The following is a 19,800-nucleotide window of genomic DNA, read 5'->3' on the forward strand; positions in this document are numbered from 1 at the left end:
TTATTTGATGTACCCAGAGAGCCTTGCTATGGGCAGTATAAAAGTCGAATTAAATAAATAAATAAATAAATAAATAGGAGGAAGCTTCCTATGTTGTGAAACTAATGAAGATTAACAATGCTAAACAGCAGATAAAGACTACAAACAGGCTCTGCCCAAAGGAAAATAATAGAATCTCACTGCCACAGGAGAGCTACCATCCAATGGCAGCAGAGGGAATGCTGGTGCTTTGAAAGGCCAGCAATACCCATGGATGCCCCTGGAAAGCCTTCAAACCTTGGATTATGGAAGTGGTCAATCTCAAAACAGATCCCGTCTAGGCCAGTAGGCTGGGGAGAATCTAGTTTCAACTTTGCTGCACAAACATGACCGACACCTTCAGAGAACAGTCTACACTCAAGGTGCTTTGAGTGGCCTGGTGGAGCAGTGTAGCGGAACGGAAGGAATCCCTGTCCAGCCAAACTAAACCGCGCAAATAAGGAAAACCACATGCTGCTACAGAGGGAAGATGAGTACATCACTTTCTTGGTTTTGCTAATCGCATGCAAGGACCAGCAATAAGCTGTGCGGGCACAAAAGCTCCTCATTCCAATCTCTAGAAATCCTATTAAGCCACTGCTTGGGTTTCTTGACTTCAGCAGCCATGCCCACATTATCTTTGCAGCGATAAGGGCTAGAGCCTTCATTGTAAAATGTTGAACTGTGTCTTCCCACACTCCCACAGACTCATAGTATAAACACATCCATGGTTATACCTACTAAGCCTAAGAATGTTAGGTCAGAATTCAAACAGCTCTAGGCACAATGCTTCCTTACTCTTTTTCACACAGGACGTCCCCTTAGAAATCTCTCTTCTTTAAGAAAACTGAGGAAGGCTCACAGCTCCTGCTGGGAGGAATCGTAGGATATAAATCAAATAATAAATAAATAAAGCACTGCTATCCTTTGGGATTCCTCTGAAGGGTGTTCAATTTCTGACATCTGACCTTAACCCCCTTTATTTGACCGTAGCTCGATAGATGGGAGCATGCTACGGTCTGAAAGCACGAGGCCAGCATTCTGCTGGAGCTGCTCTGCCTGGATGGGAGACCGCCTGGGAACCATATGTAAGCCGCCTTGGGTTTCTATTATGAAAAGAAAGGCGGGGTATGAATGTAATGAATAAATACTAGTGTTTTCACGTATCCCTGAGTCTGGAGCTTTGGGCAGAGTAATACTGTGTCCCAGGGCACTGAGACCCACAGAGAACTAAGCCACCTCCCTTTGGCACAGCCCTGCCTGGGTTTTATGTTTTGATTATGCTGGAACGAGAACGACTGTGGATCTAGGATTCTGATGTCATGACTTAAGCCCAGCTTAGATGTCATAAACCAGAGTAGCCAATGTGGTGTCCTCCAAATGCTGTTAGGACCACAACTATCAGCCCCAGGCAGCATTGCCAATGGTCAGGGATGGCGTGCAGTCTAGCAAGATTTAGAGGACAAAATGTTGGCTGTCCCTGTCATAGATTGTTCATCATGCTCTTAGGGATAACATGTACTGCAGAATCTATTTGGGGCTTCTGTGACATCACTTTGTGCAAGCCACCACAGCCCATCTTATGCGCTGCAGGCATGAATGGCTCCATTCAATTGTGTTTTCTTGCGGAAAACAGCTGCATCCTGTACCTCACTCGAGTCCTTCCTCTTTTGCCCACAAAAGAAGTTGGGGAAAGACACAGGGCTAACCCCATCTTTCCCCTCTCCCGGACATGCAAACTTTGTAAATAACAGCAATAGCAGACCCAAGGCCCTTTGGGAGATTTTCTTCTTGAGAGGTCTCATAAGGGGAAAAATAACCTTTTCCCTTTTTTAATCAAAATAGATTCTAGCCACCACAAAAGTCACACCTTGCTACCAAAACGAGACCTTGGGGATCTGCCACACTGATCTTTTCTGCGCTCTCGCAAAAGCAGCAGAAATCTCACAATGACGTACATTAAACCTCAAGGTGGGGGAAGAGGAAGGAGAGAGCTGCAAATACACAAAGACAGAACGGTGTTTTTAAAACAGATTTAGATAAAAACAAAAAAAACTTGTTAGTCTCTGTTTAGAAAACGAGTAGGGGGGATTTCTACACACACACATGCAACAGAGGGAGGATATAAACAACTGAGACAGGGTTGAAGCCAGCAAAGAATCTATAGGTATCAAACAAAGGGAGTGCAATTAATAACCGTGTAATGCTGGATATATCTGAATTTACACTGACTCAGTCCAATCAATACTTTAAAGAGGGGAGAAAATGTTCTCTTAGGTCCCTGAGAATCACGGCATGACAAAGCTTTGTGTGAGAGAGCCAGCGTGGTTAAGAGTATTAGAGTAACGCAGGGGTTGGGAACCTTTTCCTCCCAGACAGCCAAATCTGTATGTGCCCTACCCCTCCAGGGACAAATGTGAGAGGTGGGTGAAGCCTCCCACCTGCCAACCACCTGCCATCGCAATGACATCAGTGTGCCTTCAGAGACTTGCTCCAGGATCACAAAAGGGAGGCTTTAGAAGGAGGTTTAGTGCAACCCCTTTCGTGACCCTAGAGCAGCCTTTCCCAACCAGTGTGCCTCCAGATGTTGTTGGGCCACAACTCCCATCTTTCCTGACCATTGGCTATGCTGGCTGAGACTGATGGGAGTTGTGGTCCAACAACATCTGGAGGCATGCTGGTTGGGAAAGGCTGCCCTAGAGCAAGGCACACTCCTCCTGCCCATCAGTTGCTCCAGCAAAGGAACAAGCAGGAGCTCACTTTAGGTTCCCAGCTGTTCCTTTGGAGCCACATCAATACCAGGCCAACACCTGGCATCACGCATGATGCCAGGTTCTGGGCAGGTGAGCTGGGCAGGCCAAATTGGGACACCTGGTGGGCTAAAGTTGATCTGTGGGCTAGAGGTTCTCCATTTCCTGGACGAGGACCTGCCTGGGAGACCAGAGTTCAAATCTTCACTCAACCATGAAGCTCGAGGGATCTTGGGCCAGTCAATGCTTGCAGCCTACCTGACCCGCATGAGATAAAATGGGGAGGGAGAGATCCACATATGCCGCCTTGAGCTCCTTGGAGGAAAGGTGGGATCTAAAGCTTTACACACACGCACATGTACCCTTGATGAAAACAAGGTATAGGAGTTCTTTTCTAACCATGTATATTGAACTTTTTTTTTAATCTAAGGTTACAATCCTTAACTTCATAAGGAGTAGGCTCAAGCAGGCTTACGTCTGAATAAACATATTGCATGGGCAGTCCTGTTTAGACGCTAGACCCACTGACTTTCCTATTTTGGCAACTAGATTGAACAATGCAATGATTCAGGGATTTTAATGGTGCTTATCCAAGTCTTGTGCACTCATTCAGTGACATCACCTGTCACTTGTTTACAGAGGAAATCCCAGGCAACAGGGCTGGTGTTACAGCAAACTGCAGAAGAGCCCCATGCTCAGGGCAGGTTGCATATGAAACAGAAGAGAGGCTTGGAAACATTTCTACATCCAGGGAATTTTTTATGTATCGATTACTCTGCCAAGGAATCTCTGAGATCATGGGCATATTCCAAGACACGCCAGCCCAGCCTGTTGGGCCTTACAGTTACCCTAGGTGGACTTAGAGAATCCTCGATAATGCCCAGCACTCTTGTAGCGACACATTGCAGGGGAAGACAGATAGTAGTGGACAAGGAGTGACGCCATATACAGTAAATATTCAGCATTGTCCATCATAACTTCAACCAATCAAAAAATCAGGAAAAAATATATACAGTACAAGAGCCCATTTGTCTGCATTTGAATAAAAGTTCATTTAGAATATTCCAGAGAGCTTTGATAAGTGCCATTTGAACCCAATTTTATGCTTTGATAAGTCCTCAAGTCTTACTGGCTTTGATAAATTCAGTTCAATATCATAAATTAAATAGTGGTAACGAGAGAGGAAGTTCTAGGCTTAATGGACAATATAAAAATTGACAAATCACCGGGCCCGGATGGCATCCACCCGAGAGTTCTCAAAGAACTCAAAGGTGAAATTGCTGATCTGCTAACTAAAATATGTAACTTGTCCCTCGGGTCCTCCTCCGTGCCTGAGGACTGGAAAGTGGCAAATGTAACGCCAATATTCAAAAAGGGATCCAGAGGGGATCCCGGAAATTACAGGCCAGTTAGCTTAACTTCTGTCCCTGGAAAACTGGTAGAAAGTATTTTTAAAGCTAGATTAACTCAGCACATAGAAGAACAAGCCTTGCTGAAGCAGAGCCAGCATGGCTTCTGCAAGGGAAAGTCCTGTCTCAGTAACCTACTAGAATTCTTTGAGAGTGTCAACAAGCATATAGATAGAGGTGATCCAGTGGACATAGTGTACTTAGATTTTCAAAAAGCGTTTGACAAGGTACCTCACCAAAGACTTCTGAGGAAGCTTAGCAGTCATGGAATAAGAGGAGAGGTCCTCTTGTGGATAAGGAATTGGTTAAGAAGCAGAAAGCAGAGAGTAGGAATCAACGGACAGTTCTCCCAATGGAGGGCTGTAGAAAGTGGAGTCCCTCAAGGATCGGTATTGGGACCTGTACTTTTCAACTTGTTCATTAATGACCTAGAATTAGGAGTGAGCAGTGAAGTGGCCAAGTTTGCTGACGACACTAAATTGTTCAGGGTTGTTAAAACAAAAAGAGATTGTGAAGAGCTCCAAAAAGATCTCTCCAAACTGAGTGAATGGGCGGAAAAATGGCAAATGCAATTCAATATAAACAAGTGTAAAATTATGCATATTGGAGCAAAAAATCTTAATTTCACATATACGCTCATGGGGTCTGAACTGGCGGTGACCGACCAGGAGAGAGACCTCGGGGTTGTAGTGGACAGCACGATGAAAATGTTGACCCAGTGTGCGGCAGCTGTGAAAAAGGCAAATTCCATGCTAGCGATAATTAGGAAAGGTATTGAAAATAAAACAGCCGATATCATAATGCCGTTGTATAAATCTATGGTGCGGCCGCATTTGGAATACTGTGTACAGTTCTGGTCGCCTCATCTCAAAAAGGATATTATAGAGTTGGAAAAGGTTCAGAAGAGGGCAACCAGAATGATCAAGGGGATGGAGCGACTCCCTTACGAGGAAAGGTTGCAGCATTTGGGGCTTTTTAGTTTAGAGAAAAGGCGGGTCAGAGGAGACATGATAGAAGTGTATAAAATTATGCATGGCATTGAGAAAGTGGATAGAGAAAAGTTCTTCTCCCTCTCTCATAATACTAGAACTCGTGGACATTCAAAGAAGCTGAATGTTGGAAGATTCAGGACAGACAAAAGGAAGTACTTCTTTACTCAGCGCATAGTTAAACTATGGAATTTGCTCCCACAAGATGCAGTAATGGCCACCAGCTTGGACGGCTTTAAAAGAAGATTAGACAAATTCATGGAGGACAGGGCTATCAATGGCTACTAGCCATGATGGCTGTGCTGTGCCACCCTAGTCAGAGGCAGCATGCTTCTGAAAACCAGTTGCCGGAAGCCTCAGGAGGGGAGAGTGTTCTTGCACTTGGGTCCTGCTTGCGGGCTTCCCCCAGGCACCTGGTTGGCCACTATGAGAACAGGATGCTGGACTAGATGGGCCACTGGCCTGATCCAGCAGGCTCTTCTTATGTTCTTATGTTCTTATGATCTTAAATTACATCACTTCTGGCCTTCCCAACACTGGGATATCATATTTTACTATGCCAGTAAAAAATGTACTTTAAAATCCTGTGCCAAACCGGCTGTTCCCTGTTCCCAGTGGATGGCTTGCTGTTTTTCTTCCTCCCAGTATCTGGCAGATAAACCTGTTCCCCTCTTGAACGGCCTCCAGCCTGCATGCCTAGGTTTCCCCAAGTGGCCATTAAAAGCCTTAAGCACCATTTACAACCATGAATTAAAATGGCCTGAATATGGAGCAAGGAAACTCTTCCTGTCATTTCATTACGAGGGTTTGGGGGCTGACCAGGGAGTGGGTGGGCACAAGTTCTCAGAGTCTTTCACAAGGTGAAAATCAGGAGACGGCTCCCAAAGCTTAAAAGAGAAGGGGAAGAGCACAGGAGGCAGCCTTCTACTGAGTCAGACCACTGGTCCATCTAGCTCAGTACTGTCCACTCTGGCAGGTAGCGACTCTCCAGGATTTCAGATGAGGGGTCTCTCCAAGCCCTATCTGGAGACAGCAGGGACTGGACCTGGGACCTTCTGCACACAAGGCAGACGCCCTGCCACTCAGCAAGCTCTGTCTCACTGGCCTGCCACAACCAGGTCCTACTATTTCTCTTTTGCCAGATCTCTACATACCCCAAAGCATGAAGAGTTTTGCTGGTGTAGTTCTCCGGAGGGAGGCAGGCACGTGGAAAACAGAGCCTGGCTAGCAGCTTGATCATTTCTTTCAAGGTTGGCAACCTTTTGGGGGGTGCCCGGAGAGAGTCCTAGGGGCTGGATAGAGAAGGTTAGAGGGCCACATTGGGCTTCTGGGCCGGAGGTTCCCCACTGTTAATTACATGAACCTATTAAAGGACTCCAGGATCTCATAGGGGAGAGCATGAAAAACATTTCAAAGCAAGACTTTGACAAGCAAGAAGGTCACAGAAAGATGAGGGGATCCATCCAGAATTAGGGCCAGATGCAGCGTGAAGCAGCAGTGGTCGCTCTATAATTGCACGCACACACACACGCGCACACACAGGTTCAGAACTCAACAACTGGCTAAGATGCTACCATGAGGAGGCACATGAAAAGCTCCATCAATTCCAAAAGCTCCATCAATTCCAAAAGCTCCATCAATTCCAAAAGCTCCATCAATTCCAAAAGCTCCATCAATTCCAAAAGCTCCATCAATTCCAGGATTTTTGTCTCCAACAGTGGTCAGCCAAGTACCCCCTTTTTGGTGCTCATAAGCAGGGCACAACAATGACTACCATCTCCTATTGATTGTCTCTGATTGTGAAAGATATACTGCTTCTGAACACAGAGGTTCACTAGTAGCCATTATGTAGCCCCTTGAAAACCTCTCCATTATTATCCTTCAAACCTTAGAGCAATGGCTGCTAGAGAAATCCTCAGTCAGCTTAATAGCATTTATGTAGCATTTTCAAATATTCAAAGCGTTCCAGATACATGATTTTGTTGGCCTTCAGCCCCCCCCCCCTTCCCCAAACTACCTCTTGCTTCGGAGCAGGTGTGGAAGTCAGGCCCTCAAGCTCAACGTAGGGCCACTCACAACCAGCTATGACAGTAAAGAATCCCCTCTGCACCCACTTCAACGTCCCCAGCCCAATTCCTCTCTAGGCAACTCCTCCTTATTGCCCTCCCAGTTCTGACTTGCCACCGGGTATATAACACAACCCAGTTTTCCTCCCATCCTGCTCTCCTCCGCCTCATGGCCTACAGCTCAGCCTCCGCTGGCACTGATGAAGAGGTGCATGAGTACCATCTCTGCTGTTGTGCTCTCTTTCCCTCCCCAACTGCTTCCCCCCCCCTTTTTTATGATGTCTTAAAGTGTTTTTATGGCTTCTGTTTGCTGCCCTGGGCTCCTGCTGGGAGGAAGGGCAGGGCAGAAATCAAATAATAAATAAATAAATAATGTGACGGGGCGGAGGGGGGGGGAAGAGTGCATCAGACACACAGCTGGTGCCTCATCGCATCTCTCCTGGTCCGCCTGCAATGGTGATGAAATGTATTACCCAACCTTCATCAGGAGGTCCCAAGGCAGGTTACAACAGTTTAAAAGCCAATGTTAAAAACAATTACAACAAATTATAGTCACAGGAATAGGGTGGGTCCTGAAAACACACATCTCGGGTGTCGAATAAAGAAGTATGCCGTTAGCATTGCCGAAAACTGTACAGCGAAAGTGCCAGGTGTGCCTCTGTGTGGAGGGAGCTTCACAACTTATGGGCTGCCACAGAGAAGGCCCTCACCTGGGCCCCCAGGCCCCGAATGTCTGAGGAAGGTGGAATTGCTTCTGGCATGATTGGGGAAGAGGCCGGCACCAGCTACTTCCAACCCCTCACATCATTTTCATAACAACCCTGCAAAGTAACTCACTATTACTATCCTTACGTTGCGGATGGGGTCGAGGCTTGCTCTGTGGCTTGCCTAGGGGCGCATAGCGAGCTCACGGCAAAGGAGGAACTCAAGCCAGAGGCTTTGCAATTCTTAGTGCAATTTCTTAGCGACCATGCTTAAGCCAGACCTGTGGTTGCCATCGGAGTCGTGGCAACTATCACAGGAAGTGAACCCTGAGGTGTTGCATATGCTGCCCATGCACGGGCTTGAAGCTGACCCATGAAAGGGCCCTATCAGGAGATGTTCCCCATTTGTGAAGTCCCCTTCCGGTGAGGTGCATCTCTCTACCTCATGCTTAACATTCAGGAGGGATCTGAACAACATTCTTCTGCACTGAGGCATTTGATGACGGAAAGACACTGCTACTGGCAACCTTTAAAATTATTAGCCATGAGAGTATGTGACTGTTTTTAAATAATTTTAGAGTGACTGTTGTGTTTTAAATATGTTTTGGTGGTATTCTTAATGGTACTGTTTTTCTCCTTTAGCGTTTGCCGCCTGAACCTCCTTCTGGAGAAAAGATGGATGAAAATTTCATCCAGGACATAAGAACGTAAAGAAAGCCGTGCTGGATTTATTCCAGCACCCTGTTCTCACAATGGCCAACCAGATGCCCATTATGGGAAACCCACAAACAGGACCTGATCACAAGAGCACTCATTATCAACTGATACTGATAATGATGGCAACATTATGGCTAGTGATGCCATGAACCTCATTCACCCACACAAGCCTGCTTCCCTATTGCACAACCCCGGCCCAGCAAGAGAGAGTGTGTTGAGGGCACGTCAGCAGAAACAAAATACAACTCCAAACACTGAAGTGTAGCAAGGCTACCTGCTCCCCCGTTGCTGCTGGCACTTACTTCAGAGGATGCGAGGAGTGGACGGCCCTTTCCAACAGTGGTTTCCCAGCAGATCATGCTATAGTAATCATGGTACTCCAAGCTGGATTCATGAATACTGTACCATCAATGAAGAATAACCGGAGCACACGCAACCTTTTTTTTTATCACATTGAAAAGCTCCGCTTGAATGCGCCAAGAGCCAACTATTTTCTGCAGATCTCCACCCCGCAGTCTAGTGTCCAACAACCTCCCCTCCCACCCAGGCAGGAAGAGATTGCCAACATTACAAAGCCAGAACACCTCATGAGTTGAAGCAGCAAGGCAGGAGTGGCTATAATTGGCCACAATCGTCACAGCTGCTGTGGCAACTGGCAGTTTCCTGGTGACAAAAGGATGCAAGTCCAGGACACTGGCTCAAATGAACAGAAAACAATTAGAAGCCACCCCACTGGATGCATCCGGCTTTGTGGAAAATTACCAACTGTAAAACAAGAGCCTGCTGGAGAGACCTAAACTAGACACTAGCCAATCTAGGGTGAGAATGGTGAGGTGAGGTGTAGAACCTCTGGGAAATATTTGGTGGCAAAGGATCTTTTTATTGCCACATGAGCCTGGAGTGCTTGGCCTTCAAGCAAGCTCCACGCAATAACAGTCTCTGGGACAAGGCCAATGGGGTCTGGGGTAGACAAAAAAAGTTATGACCAGGGCTCTGTTACCCAATTGCAGAAATCTTAACCATACAAGTTATGATCAATTCACTGACTGAATAGGAGCGACCATGAGCAAATGTCCAAATATCATTTACTTATGGTCTATCAACGAAATAAAATAAAAAAGTTACAGACCATAACATTTGTATAGCAAAGGCAGAAAAATTAAAAAAGGAATCACAGAATCATACATTTAGAAATTCTGCAACTTGCTCTGTGATTTAAAAAAAAAAAAAAGAGCCCCTCCCCCTGAAAACAATCAACACAGACTCTGAAGAGTGTCCTGGAAAAGACTGCCTAATGGGGCATATCAGAGTTTCTCTATCCCACGTTAATCTGGTAAAATGGACTTCTACCGCTTCATTATTACAAGGGCAGTATTTTTTTTCTTACAGAACGTTATTATATCTGCCCTCTAAAGCTCTGGAGGTTAAGTCAGCCTTTCCCAACCTTTGGGTCCCCAGATGCTTCTGGACTACAACTCCCATCAGCCCCAGGAAGCATGGCCAATGCTCAGGAATGATGGGAACTGTAGTCCAGCAACATTTGGGGACCCAACGGTTGGGAAGGGTTGCCTTAGAGCATGCCATGGAGAAAACTTTGCTATGTTTAGCTTTGCTATGCCTTAAACTTTAAATAAGGCATCCAGTTCCTAGAATTAAGACAAGGCTTCTGGACCACCTGTTAGGCTCAGTATAACAATAAATTTGGCTTGCTCACATTTCATGGGCCCAATTAGCCTGGCACCTACTTTACCAACCTGGTGCCCCTACAGATGCTTTGGACCACAATCCCCATCAGCCCCAGCCAGCGTGTCTTGTGGGCCCCAATTTTCAAATAATGAATATGACTGACTGACTGCATTTTTTTAAAATTTTTTTTTTAAAATCTCTGCCTCCCAATCAGAAGCACTCGAGTCCTCCGAAAAGCAGAAGCAATCAATCAACCAAATTTTGGAGCCCCACTTTTAGGTTCAGGCTCATTTACCCAAAGTTATTTTTAAGCACTTAAAAAGGCAAGGCGCTGTACCATCTAAATACACACAATGCAACCATGCCCACGAGGTAATTATCTAAATTAAGCTGCACGGGGAAAGGAAAAGAGAAAAGATGGTGGCAGCACAGGAGACACTGGCAGTGCGATCCTCCTCATCAGGCATGGGGAATCTTTGGCCCTCCAGGTGTTGCTGAACGACAACCCTACAGCTCTGGTCATCGGTCATACTTACTGGGGCTGATGGGAATTGTAGTTAGTTCAGCAACATTTGGAGGGCCAAAGGTTCCCCACACCTCCTATACACGTCTCGGAGCAGACATCAAACCCTTTCCCAAGAAAAGTAAACACTGGACAGTCAGTTTTATGGGGCAGTTTTCTACACCAAGCCAATGTGTCTAAAAGTGATAAACTGTCCCAAAACAAAGCCACGTGCCAGAAGGGCACTTGTCTCCTTCCCTGGGTTGGTTTTTGTTTGAAAAACCTTATGCGGCATTTTTGACCCCAGTAGGTTAATAGTAACTGCAACAAGACAAAGCAGCTCCATGGCAAAAATCAACAGGTTCTGTGGGGTATTTGTTGTCCCCTGTGCTTTTCATCTGCAAAACCAAGTAAATGGCTGAGGAACTAGGAGGCTGCTTTACAATGAGGCAGACCCGCTGGTTCATCTTGCACATTATTGTCTACACTGGCGGGCAGCATCTCTCCAGGGCTTCAGGCAAGAGCCTCTCTCAGCCTCACCTGGAGATGCCAGGATTGACCTTGGGGCCTTCTGCATGCAAGGCGGATGCTCTGCCCCTGAGCTACGGTCCTCCCTCCTATTTGAAGATACTGTTTACCGCTATGCAGATTACAATAAATTAGGAGAACTACATTGTAGGTCTACGTCTATGGAAATTCTGCTATGAACAGTGATGTGGTGGTGGATTTCAACCCAATTTTCTTGGGACAAAGTTAAAATTCATGTTTTGCATAAACAAACACGCTATCAGCAGCACAGCTAACTAAACAGGGGGACCCACCTTTTCCACAGTAACTTTGTGTACTTGCTGCTTCCATTAGAAAACATCTTTTGTGGAATGCAAACAGGATAACACGAGGGAGTGTCTTCTCCATTACCAGGGGGCCCGCTTGGTGTGAGCAGCAGGAGATGTCCTGCTTGTGGTCCCAGCTTTGGCAGAAGCTAAGAGAGTGGCAGAGCAAGACATGGCATTCCCAGTGGTGGCACCCCATTTGTGCAATTCCCTCCTGGGGGATATCTGGTCTAACTCCCATGGTGGGTATATTTACATGTCAATTGAAAAAGTTGTTTATCAAGGTTTGTAATTTGTTTTAAGCTGGGGGTGCGGCCCTTGTAAATATATATGCTGCTGCTTTGCTATATTATATAGCCACAAGTGTGGCTATATACTGTAGCCAGCATGGATTTTTCGCATTCTGCAATGTTAAATTGAAAATACCCTCCCTGCCATTCTGATGCTTCCCATAAGCTCATTTCAAAACAAAACTTACAAAACTTATAGTCCTGAACTCAGAAATGCTTACTTAACAACCCTCTCAATTTTCATGGCGATAAACCAAACAGAGAGAATAGACAGTTCAAAGTGTAAAAAGAGAGGGAAAAAACCCCAGAGCCCTTTTAGACTTTTTTCTCTGAGAGTTCTCATAATCTGTTGAAATTCATTACAAATCAGCCATGTTCACAGAGAACCTGTAATCTTATTACTGACCTTGCCCCATACTTTGACCTTCATCTTCTGCAGTTTAAAGTTAAAAAAAATGCCTGGCCGATTTTTAATTGATTTAAGAAATTTAACATTGGAGTCAATGATAAGCCCATGCATGCTCAATAAGAACCAAATGTCAGTGTTCTAAAAGCTAGACTCATAGCTGCTTAGCTTGGCTAATCAGAGGGCCACACACACACTAGACCTTTATTTCACTTTAGACAGTCATGGCTTCTCCCAAAGAATCCTGGGAAGTGTAGTTTGTGAAGGGTGCTGAGAGTTGTTAGGAGACTCCTATTCCTGACAGAGCTCCAGAGTGGTTTAACAGTCAGCTGCTCTGATTGAAGGTATATGAGGGGAACAGGGTGTCTCATAGCAACTCTCAGCACCCTTCACTAACTACACTTCCCAGGATTCTTTGAGAGAAGCCATGACTGTCCAAAGTGGAATAAAGGTTTGGTATGGATGTGGCCAGTGACAGCTTTGGTTTAAATTTGGGTGGGAGGCTACATGTGACTGCTGTAGAATAAAAATGTGGGGGAAACCCTGAAAAAAAATGATACTGTTCACAATGTTTTCATTTTGGAAAGGAAAGGGGCTTCTCCTCTGCCCAGTGCCCACTTTCCCAATCTCCTCCCCTCTCCTTCCTGCCCTCCTCCTTGCCTCTCCCCCAGGTCAGTTTCACTTATCCTAAGCATGAATACACAGGAGTAAATCCCACTGAACTCAAAAAGCATGCAAATGATCACACCTGCCCTCCCCTCCTCCTATCCCCTCCCTCTTGCCCCTTCCCTCCCCCTTCCTTCGCCTCTCCCCTTCCCCTTCCACTCCCGTCTCCCCTCCCTCTCCTCTCCTCTCCCCTCCCCACCCTCCTCTCCCCCATGGTCAGTTTTACCTATCCTAACCATGATTGCACGGGAGTTAATCCCATTTAACTCAATAAGGATGCAAATGATCAGACCTGCCTTTCTTCTCCTTCCCATCTCCTCTCCCTTCCTCCACCCTTCCCCTGCCCACTCCAACCCTCCCTCTCTCTTCTCCTCCTCCCCCTCCATGGTCAGTTTTACATATGCTAACCATGATTGGATGGGAGTAAATCCCACTTTCTCAATAAGCATGCAAATGATCAAACCTGCCCTCCTCCTCCGCTCCTGCCTGCTCCTATGCCCCTCCTCCCCTCTGTCCTTCCTCCACCTCCCCTCCCCATCCTCCTGTGGTCAGTTTCACCTATCTTAAGCATGATTGCAGGGGAGTAAATCCCATTGAACTCAATAAGCATGCAAATGATCAATCCATTCTCAGCAAACTTGCACAGGATCCTGTATCTTACCTCCTGGATTAAAAAGCAGAGAAATTCACCAACAGGCAAAAAACCTTGCAGTTTAAGAACATACCTATAGCCCACAGATATTTCTATACAACTTTAAAAAGCAGGGAAGTTGGGCAGCTCTAGTGAATGCACCAGGGGAGCTGGAGACCTGACCTCGTCTCTGCCCTACGAATTTGTTAAACTGCAAACACAATTTGGGTTGGTCTTTCACAGTGAATGGGGCAGTGGAATCCGCTATGGGTTTTAATCCGAGTTTTCAAGGAGCTGCCCAAGGTGCTCAGAAAGTTTGGACTAAAACCCGGAGGGTATTCCGCTGCCCCACTGAAATGGAGCCACCAGCCGCCACTGCTTTAGAGGTATGTTACGGTAAGAGAAAGACTGGCGTAAGGTCTCCTGGTGATTTTCACAGCTGAGACAAGATTGAACCTTTCATTGTGGCTCTTTCACTCAGCAATGGAAGAAGCCACCCAATCAATCCCCACAGCGTTACTTACGTAGCACTGGGGGAGCTCTTCTTGTCTCCGTCCACCGGTTGGTCGAGGGCTGACAACGTGGAGTAGTTCTCCACCAGCAGGCCGTCAGGATCATCGGCCTGGCCTGGCAACTTCCCCAGAGGGAAATCTTTCCACTTCACCCCATCTGTGGAAGGAGACACACATTTAAGGGATGTAATTCAGCAAGATCAAATGCTTTGAAACTGGGATTAGTCCATGGGCAAAAATGTAGTACTTCCTGTTTCTGTTCTCCCAAAATATCAGTGAGGGTTAGAGTTTAAATGCAAGCTCACTTAAGGATGAGGCAAAGAACTTCTTTCAGCCTGAGGGCCACATCCCCTTGTGGGCAACCTTCTGGGGCCACCGGCAAGAATGGATGGAGCAAAGAATGTCATTCTCACTTTTTGCGCGGGTAGACTGCAGCCTGCCATACAAACGCACAGATTTATATACATACCCACACTCCCTCCCTCCAACTCTTTTGAATCACAGCTCTCATCAGGCCCTGCCAACGCAGACATTCAGATTTAGAGCTGTAGTCCAAAGCGGCTGGAGGACACTAGCTTAGGAAAGGCCAATCTTTATGCACGGTAAAAGTGTGGAAGGAAAGTTGAAGGGAAACAGCAAATTTGTTGGAACAAAGGGTCTCACTGGTCATCTGCCAGACAAGTTTTCAAATAGAAAACTATACTGCTTTTGAACTCTAAGAGCAGCACACGGTTTTATAAGAAAAAAAGGGAAATGATTTTTAAAAATACACCAAATAAAAAGCTAGATAAAAAAACACACACACCATTCTTCTGTTCTTTAATTCCTCTTTGAAGATAGTGAAAAGTACCCCCTCCATTTATAGGGTCTAGGGAAGGGGTAGCCAATGTGGTGCCCCCCAATGTTGTTGGATCAGAACTCTCATCAACCCCAGCCAGCATGGTGAATTGTCAGGGATGATGGGAGTCATAGTCCAGCAACATCCGGAGGGTACCACGATGGCTCTAGGGGAAAGCTGGGAGGGAATGCCTAAAGGGGGTTAGGGCTAACTCAACTGCGGTTAGCAGCCTTGCTATACACTCAAAAGGAAAATTTGAGTGCAGAAAGATGACTTGTCTTCCAAGGCATCTTTACACAGATATGCTCCCTGGCATGAGTGCCCAGTACCATCAAAGAGCATGTAAGGGGCAACAGGAATAGACCTGTTCTTGAAGCATATACCTGCACCACCTTCATAGCAGCCTGGATAATGTACAAGGGAGGGTCTCTATCTCCCCGCCAACCCATCACCCCCCTGTGCAATTGTATCACCTTTGAACGAACAGGAAGCCGCCTTGTACCAAATCAGACCTCTTGCCCATCTAGCTCAGAACTGTCGACACAGACTGGCAGTGCCTCCCCAGGGTCTCAGGCTGGTCTTTTCCAGCCGGCAAATGAATGTGGAACTTTTTGCATGTGAAACATGTGCACTACCTCCTTAGCTCATGCACGATGCCATTTGTGTGGCCCCGCAAAGGCCCCCCGCTGCACAAAGAATGATGCTGTGGGCTCAAGCGTCTATAAACCACAGATGCTCAGTGAGACCCCTTCCTCTCTCCGCTAACACCCCACCACCACTCCACACGCTCCAACTACGAACTGCTGTGCGTATGGACACTCGAGAGACCATCAGAAGAAAGGCCTGTGACACTCCAGGATGCTTTTCTCCCTGGTCTCAGGTAACCAAAAGGCCCTTTTTACCTGGGCTGACCTGCCAGACAGACCCCTGGAGCGCCACCTTTTTCTCAGCTAGAGCCATTGAGTTCTCGGGGCAGAAAGATTCTTGTGGAGGTGCTGGCTGAGTTTGCATCTCTTCTTCCTCCTCCACTTCTTCCTCCTCCTCTGTCGTCCCTTCTTCTTCAGTAGCTCCCAATGGCATCTTGCACCTCCTCGCTCTCTTGGCAAGCCGTCGGGTTGCGCCGCTCTGCTTTACTTTCCATTGTAAGCTCTCCACGGTGTAAATAGGCTGCCTGTGGAGATCCGGGGCTGAGCCCGGGCTGGGAAGGGAGCCATCTTCTTGGGTGTAGATGGAGGTCAAGTAGAGAAGCTTCTCCTGAGACTCGGGCGGCAAAGGCGGCTCCATGCTTGACAGAATCCTAAGCCAGGAAAAGGAAGGGGGGACTTGTGAAGAAAGAGAATGAAGCGAGGGCAAAACAACAGCTCTGAAATAGATTGATAATTGTATGAAAGTCTTTTAATGTCTTAATGTTTTGTGTTCAGTTCTGTTCTGCAGTGGTCTTTGGACTAAGCAATAAAGGTATTGATTGACTGATAAAAGAAAGCTTGGGGCAAGGACTACCGCTCAGTGTTAGAGCATCTGCTTTGCATGCAGAAGGTCTTGGGTTCAATCCTCAAAGGCTTCTCCAGGTAGGGCTGGGGAACTTTCTTTGTCTGAAACCCTGGAGAGCTGCTGGCAGTCAGTGTAGACAAAACTGAGCTAGATGGACCAAAGGTCTGACTCAGTATGAGGCAGCCTCCAAAGTTCCTAAGCTTGCATTTAACAAGCCGGTTGGTCGCCACAGGTGCCAAGAAAATCCATGCAGGTGAGTGTTATCTCCTAATCTCAGTGCTGTGCTGTGCTGCACTGCTGAGATTTGGAGACAAAAAGCCTCTAACAGCTCTTTGGAGATTGCTCTCTAAAGAGCCATTAGGGGCCTTTTGTCTCCTGACAAAGCACCATGGCACTGAGATCGGGAAATGAAGCTGTGGGCGCTGTTGGACTACTTCCTGTGGCTTGCTGAGCTGGATCCAGCCTGCTGGTTAGACCTCCCTGTCTTAAGGGAACACAAGCTTAAGGGAGGAAAAGCCTTATTCTGTCTTTAGACTTTATTCACTAATACGCAAAAAACCTTGCGGTTTAAGAATGTAGCTATAGCTCACAGATATTTCTACCAAACTTTAAAAAGCTGGGAAATTGGGCAGCTATAGTGAATGCACCAGGGGAGCAGGAGACCTGGCCTCCTCTCTGAGATATTGGACTTCCCTACAAAGTTGTCAAAATGCAAACACCATTTGGGTTGGTCTTTCACAGTCCAATCCACCTGCTGTGTAGCGTGGAAGAATTTGGTAAGATGTGCCTCTGAGCATATGGTGAGTGGTGGCAACACCTGCCATCTCCAAAGATGGAGAATTATATTTTTGTATGTTGGTGTTCTTCTTACTTTGCTTCTTTCCTGTGTTACTAATGTTTCTACAGAGAATCTAAACCAGAAAATTCCCCCCCCTCCTTTTTCATCCTAGAAATCTGTGTCAAATGTATTTTTATTAATTTCAAAGCCTTTTTATTAGTCATTGTCATGTGATGGTGAAGACACCCTTTTGTGTTTTTTTTATTGGAGGTTATGTTCTATTTCTATTTTGGGTGCATTAACAGTTGAATCTGAAACTGCAGTTTGATGTAAAATCAGACTGATCACAATATATTGCTACTTCAGCAATGACTCTAGTTGTTGGAAAAAAGAGGATGCATGTTTTCAGCCTGCTATGTTTAAACCACTTTATTTAAGGCAAGGTGTTCATGATCAATTAAAAACATAGAGCACATCTAGAATTTTGCTAGAATATATTTCACCTTCCACTGTCTTATCTTGTGCAAATTGAGATACTTCTGAGGTCCACTGGAGGCTATTTTGCAGAAGTCAGTACCATTATTCCACAATTATGTTTGGAGTTTTTTTAGTATAAATTTTGCAAAGTGTTGCTATACTTCACATATTCATAGAAACAAAAGCAAAAGAAAATGATTTCCTATAGGAAACTTCACTAAAATTGCAAAGTAAATCAGACATATTTAAAGTGACCATCTCAACTATATCAACTGTCTTAATAATGTTGCTTCCTCCCGGCTAAAACAAGATCAGCACAGGACATATCTTCTTTCTATTATTTGGGCTGATTACAGGTGTTGCCACCACTCACCACATATGCTCAGAGGCACATGTTACCAAATTCTTCCAAGCTACACAGCAAGTGGATTGGACTGTGAAAGACCAACCCAAATGGTGTTTGCATTTTGACAACTTTGTAGGGAAGTCCAATATCTCAGAGAGGAGGCCAGGTCTCCTGCTCCCCTGGTGCATTCACTATAGCTGCCCAATTTCCCAGCTTTTAAAAGTTTGGTAGAAATATATGTGGGCTATAGGTACATTCTTAAACCGCAAGGTTTTTTGCGTATTAGTGAATTTCCTTGCTTTTTAATCCGGGAGGTAAGAAATGGGATCCTGCGCAAGTTTGCTGAGAATGGATTGATCATTTGCATGCTTATTGAGTTAAGTGGGATTTACACACACACACACCAGGCAATCATGCTTAGGATAGGTGAAACTGACCACAGGGGATGGGGAAGGGAGGAAGGAGGGGTGGAAAGGCAGAGGGGAGGACTGGGATGGGAGCAGGTAGGAGGGGGAGGGGAGAAGAAGGACAGATGTGGTCGTTTGCATGTTTATTGAGTTCAGTGGGATTTACTCCCGTGCAATCATGCTTAGGATAGGTAAAACTGACTGGGGGGGAGGGACGGAGGGCTGGAGTGGGCAGGGATGGCGGAAGAAGGAAGAGGGGAGGAGAAAGGGAGAGGAAAGGGGAAGGAGGGAAAAGGCAGGTCTGATCATTTGTATGATTATTGAGTTGAATCGGATATACTCCTATGCAATCATGATTAGGATAGGTAAAACTGACCAGGCTGGGCCTGGCAACCAAGATGTCTTCTGTATCTTTCACAGTTGGGCAGGGACAATTCTACCTTGTGGTTTTTCTCATTACAATGTTGCAAGAACACCGGCACTTGGCTGACTTTCTCTTCTCATAAAGATACAGGATCAGTCTCAGGCCCTGAACCTGGCAACCCTACCTCCCACCCAAATTTAAAACAAAGCTGTCCCTGGCCACATCCACACCAGGCCTCTATTACACTTTGGACAATCATTATTTATTTATCTATTTATTTAGTGTATTTATATACCGCCCCATAGCCGAAGCTCTCTGGGCGGTTTACGATACCTAAAAACAATAAAAAGAAATATACAAATTTAAAAACACATCTTTTAAAAACAATTTAAAAGAATTTATCATGGCTTCTCTCAAAGCCATGGCTCCAAGCCAATCATGGCTTCTCTCAAAGAATCCTGGGAAGTGTAGTTAGTGAAGGGTGCTGAGAGTTGCTAGGAGACGCCCTGTTCCCCTCAAAGACCTTCAATAAGAGTGGCTGACTGTTAAACCACTCTGGCCACTGGAGATCTCTCAGGGGAATAGGAGTCTCTTAGCACCCTTCACAAACTACACTTCCCAGGATTCTTCGAGGGAAGCCATGACTGTCTCACATGAAATTAAAGTCTGGTGTGAGTGTGGCCCCCTGATTAGGCAAGCCCAGCAGCTGTGATGCTTTTAGAACTCTGACAGTTGGTTCTTACTGAGCATGCTCTGAGCTATCATTGGGTCAAAGCGAAAATTTATTAAATTAATTAAAAATCAGCCAGGCATTTTTTAAACTTTTAAACTGCAACAGATGATGGTCAGAGTATGGGGCAAGGTGTGTATTAGGATTACAGGTACTCTGTGAACACGGCTGATTTTTAATGAATTTCAAC

General features: G+C 45.9%; 1 protein-coding gene across 3 annotated transcripts in view; it reads right to left on the reverse strand.

Moving 5' to 3' along the window:
* The window catches only part of LAS1L (LAS1 like ribosome biogenesis factor), a 67,429-nt gene that overhangs the window by 4,872 nt on the left and 42,757 nt on the right, over positions 1-19,800 (reverse strand). Inside the window, exons 12-14 of one of the 3 annotated variants that reach the window (XM_061599030.1) lie at positions 15,920-16,314; positions 14,192-14,336; positions 11,663-11,823 (exon numbers count right to left, since the gene is read on the reverse strand). In XM_061599030.1, the coding sequence (XP_061455014.1) occupies positions 11,663-11,823; positions 14,192-14,336; positions 15,920-16,314 (701 nt within the window). Of the gene's footprint in view, positions 1-816; positions 886-11,662; positions 11,824-14,191; positions 14,337-15,919; positions 16,315-19,800 lie in introns of all 3 variants that reach the window. The other 2 variants (XM_061599032.1, XM_061599031.1) reach the window with 2 other exon arrangements.

This window comes from Rhineura floridana, chromosome 16 (genome assembly GCF_030035675.1).
Source record: "Rhineura floridana isolate rRhiFlo1 chromosome 16, rRhiFlo1.hap2, whole genome shotgun sequence".
NCBI classification, from domain to species: domain Eukaryota; kingdom Metazoa; phylum Chordata; class Lepidosauria; order Squamata; family Rhineuridae; genus Rhineura; species Rhineura floridana.